We start from the raw sequence: 8697 nt of genomic DNA on the forward strand, positions 1-8697 counted from the left end.
TGTGTCACCTGATCAAAGTTATTCCACTGACATGGATGGACCCCCAGCAACAAAAGCCTGACAAATACAAACGCAGCAGGGCGACTCGATCGCTATGTGCATGCAGTCCATGGAAAATTTAATAAGACCTTGGTGGTAAAGAAATAAAGGATAAAGATATATAAATAATGACTTGTTTTCTTTTCTTAAATGTAAGAAAAGTTTCTTAATAGTTTCCTAATAGATAAAGTCTTAAATTTTATAGCTTGCTGTTCAGCTATGCTGATGAAGCTCCCATAATATTCTCAAATGGTTTCCCTTACAAAGTTTCACTAAAATTTAAAGCCTTTAACTGCTAAATTTAAAAATAATCTTTAAAAGTATGATTACAAACCGTTTATCATCACTAAATACGAGCCACCCTAGCTAGGTACCAGAGAAAGTTATTTGCTTATCTTATGCACCAGAAGAGGCCCTAGTGTCTGGGTGTCTTTCCATGGATTTCATTGAGTCAATTAGCAGCTTAGCCTGGCTGCTCATCCTCCGGCTCCTTCCTGCCTCCCATGGCAAATCCCGCCTAAGTCTCTGTGTCTGTGTTACGTTACCCCATCCACCTGACAAAACGAAAATTTGCAGTTGGCGGCGCATAACTCACACGGTTTCAGGTTATTAGCGTAATGCAGCCAGCACCGCCGATTGTCGCCCAAGGAGCTAAGATGGCGGGCGGAAATGAGGGTGCCGCCAGCTCTGAGCTACCATTTCCCAGCTCCCAGCTCACAGAGATTGCCATGTGCATAAACCGCAACGTATGCACGGAGCACATAACCCTGACAAATGGGGCTCGGTTCCCGGACAGGTTCAGCAGCCAAGTGTCTGGGTTTGCATTTGAAATTTATAATGCTGCCATAACTAAAGTGGGCGCGGACCACCCCAAGCTAGATTTGCCGCATGCCCCCCAAATTGCCATTATGAAAATGCTCAGCGAAGTGTGGCGAGAAGAACTATTTTCAAATTATAATATGCTCTTGAGGTGAGCAGGCATCAGAGCTGAAATAAACTTAAGACCGAATTACCCCTCACATTGCGGCAATAACTCAGAAGAGTCAATAAAAAATAGGAGGGAGCACGCAGCTGGTTCTGAGAAGAGCACTTCATAACTTGTTTATGAAAACCAAAAGCGCATAACAAATAAATTTACTCAATGTGCAACATAAAAGCGTATTTACGATCCGGAAATAAATGGCAAATTGTCGCATAATATTTGTTTGTCCCCCCAAAAAGGGAGATAATCAAATAGGGGCCCGGAACCTTACTCAGACTCCACGATGAAATGGAGATGACTCGACAATCGGAACTTGGGTTGTCATTCCTAATATGTCAAAGTCAAAGAGAAAAAGAAAGGGAAGAGGTTTTGGGACTCTGATTTGGATTTGGATTTGGAGCGTGGCAGATGACGTTAATGTGCGATAAAAATCCGCCATAAACTGCACGAAAGCAAACGCGAGAAATCAGCAAAATAAGTGCGAGATGGGAAACTTTTTCGTCGTCTTACAAGTTTCCCTTTCCTTAAAATTACATTGCTGATTTTTGTTTTTTTCCCAAACAGAGCACAGAAAACATGACAGGCAACAACTTATATTCAGTCTAATAAAGTGGATCCGTTTAATGAGTGCCATTAAAAATATTTAATTAGTTTACGTAGGCTTTGAGGGAAGTGATGAAAGCGTTTATTCAATTTGCAACATACGAAAATAACAGAGAAAAGTTAATAATGCAAATAATGTTGGAAAAATATGTATTAGATATTTGTATACTCTTGCAGGGTATTAAGAATTTAAGAATTTAAGAATTTAAGAAGCGTGCAATGCAGTGGAATAATCTTTACGTGTTTTAAAATCAGTATGCTATTTTACTAATCTAATACAGCATAGTATTCTGGTTAAAATAAGTGCATTTTAAACTTAGTTATGGGTTTTTCAACTTTGATTTCACTTCAAATTTTTCAGGTCTTCTTTAGGCCCAATTCAATTCGTTGCAAGAGTATAAGTTAGTCAAATTTCCTGTTTTCTTTATAAGTCAACATTGCTTTAAATTATTTCTATTGTTCTGGTATCTTATCAACAGCTTTAAATTTAACACTCGCAAATTACAGCCTCCATTTACACTTTAGGTTGATGCGAACTTAATGGTCCATTCAGTTTTTCAAATATTACTTCACATTTATTTAACATAAACCATTCTATATTTCCCTTAGACCTGGGGTCGAATAATTTTTTAGACCGCTGTGCTAGGCTAGATTATTAAATTACCAAAGCATCCCGAAAAACATTTCGCATATAAATATTCATGAATGAGGAACTGGTCGTAAAGCGAAGACAATTTGCATATGTATGCATTGAAGGGCAAGTATTTGAAGTTCTCCTATTTTTTCTTTTTCTGCCGAAGGAAGGAATGGCAGACTTTAGTAAAAGCAGCTGGCTAAGCGAGGACATAAAAAGTGAGTTGGAAGCCGGGAGAGAAGCCAAGCACCTAGCTCATATTACGACATCCTACGCATCAAATGACACGTTTTAACACCAGCACAAAAGTACGGAGGCGCCACACTTTTTCAAACACACACACAGATCAGGGGCACACACCATGACCACCGCCATGCAACGGCGGAAGTTGGGAGACGTGCATGCGACCATTGTGCGATGCACTGACAGAATTCAATAACTTATTTCTATTATTTAATAATGAATTATAGTAAATGTAATATTATAATAATTAGACTAGTTAATTCATCTGATACAAGTTAAATTATTAATATGTTCAAGCATTTGACCTTGCAGCTTAGAATGCCATTTGTCTTTAAATTGTAATAAATAAAAATATATTGAAATTCATATTAACGAAAACTCTTTAAAAAGAAATGAATATATTTTCTCTCCGTGATCCTGCTGCATTGGCAGCTCCTTCTTTTACAATTCACAGGACGTTGATGAGCGTGGCTAGAGAAGTTGGGATGCCGCCGCGAGTGCACATCGACTATAAACCGCATTTTACGTGCCACAGGAACGGAGGATCTCCGGGTCTCTAAGAGCCCATCTAAGTGATAACTCTTTAAGCTGCCTTCGGGTGAACACAGAGCTTTCAACTCGGGAAATTGCAAATGGCAAAGTGGCCGGGACAAACAAGCAATTATTTTACCATATATCTTGTCAATGAACAAAAAAGCTTTCAACTGATTTCTTTCTGCTGATACAGATTTACAGTTTAACCAATAATGTCTAAACTTTGGGCTTCAAACCAACTAACCAAGGCGAGTGTTTCAATTAGGACTCCCTTCAAATAGTTTATTACCAAACCACAACCCTCTGCGGATTTGTTACGGGGGATTTTGCAACAAAACCCATCACCCATACCCTCCTAGTCATAACCAATCTCATCTCTACAGATAACCATACCCACACCTCCATTGGGTTTACTATCTCGCCTCACTAGTCCCATCATTTCACACCCTTCCAGGGCGATCTCAAACAAACCGGAACATCTTTCACCTCCATTTCCATTTCATGTTAGACCAACATATTTCGGGGTTTCCCATCGCAGGCGTTGAAAATCTGCCCAATTCGTTTGCTTTGATTACGAGCTTGTTGCAGGAGCACAACCAACCAGAACCAGGACCAGAACCGAAGCCAGAAACACCTCCAAAGCCACAGGACCCAACAACTGAGTTGGCCAACATTTAGCTAACTATTTTTTCACACTCACTACATTGCACTCTCATGCTTCCGCTCCGGCTCATCCTCCTTGCAGTTGTTGTTGCCCCTTTTTTTGCCAGTCACTTTTAAATTAAGCAATTTGAAATGTTGACCAGAGAATCTTTCCTTTACTTCGCTTCACGTCCACTGCGGACCGCAAAATGTTGGGCCACAACTTGTGTAGAGTGTCACGGGCTGTAATCGCTCCTTGTATGTGGCTGTAACTTGGTCAGGAGCGGTGGCAATAGCCGTAGAGATAGCAGCAGGAACCGTGTCGTAGGATGAGTCGATGGCCAACTAACTACAATTTTTTGATTGCCCGTGTTTTGTAAGCGCGCTGGCCATTTGCTTTACTGCTTCACCCACCCACAAAACAAGGATCCTCTTGGACTGCTCCCCAGCAAGAGCTCAGAGCTCTTCTGGCCCAGCCATTTTAATTTCACTTTACGGTTTCCAAACACGAAATCCTTTTTGCCACTAGGTGTGTGTGTGTGCAGCCAGGACTCGTTTTTTATCGCCCCGCCCTTGTGCCTTCCTGGGTGTTTGTTTGGGTCCCCTGTTTGTGGGGTATTAAAAAGTGAAATGGTGGAATCCGAGACCCCAAACCGACACCCAAGGATGCCCAGTCATACATATGTGTGTGAGTGTGCGGAAGAGGAAAGAAAAGTACAGATACCGGACATGGGACTGCACAGAAAAAATCAACTCCTTTAACTACTTAAATCTGAGATTATTTAAAATTAAGAGTAATGGAATTATAATGTATCCCGTAGATTAATGAAAGATTATTTATAATAAATTATAATTTAATAAATATAAATTTAGGCAAGTGTCCATTGAATAATTTGCTACTGTGTGACCTTGGGAAGTATAAGGAGACCCGACCCGAGTAAGGCTCAAATAGGTAAGAAACCTCTTTGATTAGGGTTTGTCCACAATGATCTTAAAAGAAACTGCTTGGGAATGCATTCTATCCTTGGGAACATTTTCTAAATAATTTAATCGGTCTATGACAAAACTATTTCCCAAATTATACCAATTATATTTTTATTCAATATTTACATAACCAATTATATAAAAAATGTTTCCAATAGATTTATAAGTAATTGTTCGATTGAATTTTGAGCCTAATAAAAATATGTAATCAAAATGGATTTATTTTAAAATATTGATTACCGATCTTTCGTTAATTAGAATATTGCGTATGATATTTGCATTGCATTATTAATCTGAAACCTCTATTTAAAAAGCTTTAAAACTTCCTTCACCTCTCACCTATCTTGAGATCTTCTAGACAAATGATTTAATCGGTTTATGATATCATCCATTTATGTTTATAGTAAATTAAATAAAAGCCAGCCAGAGTGGCGGCCCCAAAGCAAAGCCCATATGAACGAGTCGCCGCCGGAGGCATGAGGATGGCAAATAAAATAAATAAACTCGAAGGCAATCCCAATTGAAAGCGACAATATTGTTTTTAATGATTTTCATGGCCCAAAAGCAACGCAGTCCTGGTGGAATCTTTACTTTTCCGGGGGAGGAAAATCTTTTTATTTGGCTTTTTGGCAGCCGGAGGGTGCGAGGCGAAATGCGAGAAAAACAAGCGGCAAAGAAAAGAAAATAACACAAAGCATATGCGTGGGCGGAGCAACAAAGACTATGGAAAATCAACAAGGAAGCGGAAAATTGAAGATTCGAAGCCGGAAGACCCCAGTAATATTTCCCGCAATTGCGTCTCTTAAGCAATTGTATGCAAAGGATAACAATGCAGTTCAGGAACTTGGTGCATTAACTAATTAAATTATATTTCTGACGCTTTAAGGCACATTTAAAAGGTACTACGAATAGCTTAATTTAATGTAGTCAACTTTAATTTCCCATTTATAATTTGTATTATATTTGCTATTTAATATTGATTTTTATTGGGGTTTTCCTCCGCCTACTGTGTGCTGCCAAGACATTTCCGTCTCCAATCTACATTAGAATATTTGCTGAATCAGCGCGGAGTCGTCATCATCATCGGCAGAAGGAAATGGAGCAGACGCAGGAGCAGGGAGTGACCACAGCAAAGTTTACGGGGTAAACAAGAAGTCAAAGACTGGTGATTGAGCAGTTCAAAGTTTCTTAGCCAAAGTTGCGCTTAAGAAATCAAAGTAACTTTCCTCACTATTGCAAACTCCAATCCACTGCTCCTGTGATCTGGGTTATACATATATATAGTATATGTATATGTGTACTTTTTTCATCAACTGCTATACAGTTATTGGAAACTTTTACCAAACCAAGAGCCCGGAGGAGCAGGCAAGTTGCCAGCACAACAAAGAGTAACAACAAATGGCCAACTGCTTGCGACCAGAACCAGTTAATACACTAGCAAGTTTAAAAAGGGTTTTTGGGATTGCCATACTGGAAAATATCATAAAATATATACTTTATCACATATATCATAAATATTCTAAGAAGCTATTATGATAATATATCTTCAAAATAAAAGTAGTTGGAGTTGAGTTACTGCAGGAATAAAAAAAACCCGTAAAATATATTTATTTGAGATAAGATTTTAAATAAATCTTCAAAATAAGTGTACAGAAGATGGCAAGGTGCTTCAAAGAGGCGTTAAGGATATTTAAAGGAGCCTTTAAAGAGGTAATATACATAGATTTATTTCGACCTTAAAAGGATCTTAAGTAGATCTTGAGAGGTTTTTTTCTTTAAGATTTTAAGACAGGTTTTAAAATATTTTAAATCATTATTCTGTGCATATATAGTTATATATAAAAGTTAAAATAAGATAAACCCTAAACATCAAATACAGAAACGAAATACAACAAAATTATTACATTTTAATTAGCCAAACTAATAAAATTGTACATACGATTTCACAAGAAGTTTCCTAGAGCATTTCGAAGTTCTCATTTGCTCATCAGAAGAACTCTTCCCTGTTATTTACGAGCTCCTTGCGACCACCAGACCAGCCAAGGGACAATGGCCAAATCATGCGTGTTATTTATTCCCTTCCAGGGCAACATGGCCAACAACTACACCAGAACGAAGCCAAACTGACCGGGATGGATAGTGTTGATGGCTCTGCCTAAGTCAGGGCCAGTGGAGCGGTCAAGATGGAGAGCCTGGAGGTGGAGGCGAAGGCGGTGGATACTGGCCATCTGGTGCAGCAGTAGCACACCAGCCTCAGCACTTGTTTAATTAAAAAACTTTCGCTGTTGATTTTATTAGACCTTCGGCAGAGATTTCTTGGCTTTGTTCACCCGCTCCGGCTTTAGGGCTGTGTGGGGCCCGATGAGGATCCGGCTCTTCTTCAGCGTATACGCCAGCGTTTCCTCGCTCTCGTGCCACTCATCGGAGGCGAAGAAGGCGAAGCCGGCCTGCGTAGCAAACTGATAAGCCTGCGGAGGACCTCTTGAACCAAAGTCATAGGACAGGGGCCGAGGACGATCTTCCTCGATCGTGGTGAGGATCGGAGAGAAGATTCGCCAGATTTCGCATTGTTCATCAGTGCGCATGAAGTAGGTCTGATCCCCATTAAAGACATCCATTATAGAGCTGGCGTACCGGTCTAATCCTCTTGAACCAGGGCCGCGGTCGTCCACTCGCAAATTGAGTTCCGTTTCCCTCAGGGACATTTCCTCGCCCGGCCGCTTGAGGCGGACACGCATGAAGACCTCCTCTGTGGGATGCCAGCGGATAACCAGTTCATTTCTTGCTTCTGCACTGTCATCGTGTATATCGCAATTCGCCACTGGTTTGTATTGGATCCTCACTTCGGACTTACTATCGTTGAGAGCCTTTCCCGCCCGCAGGATAAAAGGCACACCGGTCCATCGCCTGTTGTTGATGTTGAGCACTGCCAGGGCGAAGGTGGGCTGAAAAGAGTCCTTGGGTATGTAGCTGTGCTCTGTGTAACCACACTTGGCCGGATCCTCCTCCCGTCGGTTATTGCGATACTGGCCGATAATAATATCACTCATACTGAGGGTCAGCACCTGACGGAGCGCCGTCAATCGCTCTGAACGCAGATCCTCTATTGTGTCTCCATATGGCTGGTCCATGACGAGCATGGCCAGCATCTGGATCATGTGGTTGGTCATCAGGTCCCGGATGATGCCGAACTGGTTGAAGTATTCCGCTCGTGAGGCACGCACAGGATGCTCGCACTTCACCGAGATCATCACGGCGGCCACGTGTTGGTTGTTCAGGGTGGCAGCCCACAGGTAATTGGCATAACGCAAAGCCATAAAGTTCTGAAGCACCCTCTTGCTCAACATGTGGTCCATGAGGTAGATTTGCGACTCCTTAAAGCAGGTGCATAGCGTATTCTGGAAGCTCTTGTATGTGAGATCGTCGCGGGCGAAAGGCTTCTCCAAAACTATCCGAGTCCAGCCTTTTGGGGAGCCGCACTTGCGGCTGATATTCAGGGCCACTATATCGAAAACCACCAGCGGCAGAGCGAAGTAGAAGATCCGATTTGCCGGTGATTGAGAATGTTGCGCCTCAAATTCCAGGATCTTTGCCGCCAGAGACACAAAGTGATCCGGCTTATCATACTCGCCCTGCACGCACACCACAGTCTTCCAGAAACGATTGTACTTATCAGGGTCCTTGGACCTGTCCAGGCTCATGTAGGGCAGCACCTGCAGCCGGAAGACCTTTGTCTGCAGCGGAGAGCGGCAAAAGGTGAATATCCGGAGGTTTTGCGGCAAACGATTATCCCGAAAGAGAGTCCATAGCGCCGGAAATAGCTTCTGCCGGGCCACAGCACCCGAAGCCCCAAGGATCACCAACGAGTAGGCCGCCTCGTTGTGAGGATCCATGGGATGCATTTCAGGGAATTTTATTAATAAATTAATTTAGAAAAAGAACCATAAAGTTATAGAAATTTTGACAGAAATTTTGACAGAAATTTTGAATAGCTCAGTGAGAGCTATGGCCAGGATAGAGGGACTAAGCAAAAGCC

General features: G+C 41.6%; 1 protein-coding gene across 1 annotated transcript in view; it reads right to left on the minus strand.

Annotated features, from left to right (window-relative positions):
• LOC110179843 (glucose-6-phosphate 1-dehydrogenase) overlaps nucleotides 1-8697 on the minus strand; it is a 58608-nt gene extending 49911 nt beyond the window's left edge. The window contains exon 1 of the mRNA XM_086834413.1: nucleotides 6601-8697. Within this exon, the coding sequence (XP_086690539.1) occupies nucleotides 6956-8563 (1608 nt within the window). The 5' untranslated portion in view covers nucleotides 8564-8697 and the 3' untranslated portion in view covers nucleotides 6601-6955. The remainder of the gene's footprint in view (nucleotides 1-6600) is intronic.

The sequence above is a fragment of the Drosophila serrata genome, unplaced genomic scaffold (genome assembly GCF_035046125.1).
Source record: "Drosophila serrata isolate PLE 108 unplaced genomic scaffold, ASM3504612v1 contig_272, whole genome shotgun sequence".
NCBI classification, from domain to species: Eukaryota; Metazoa; Arthropoda; class Insecta; order Diptera; family Drosophilidae; genus Drosophila; species Drosophila serrata.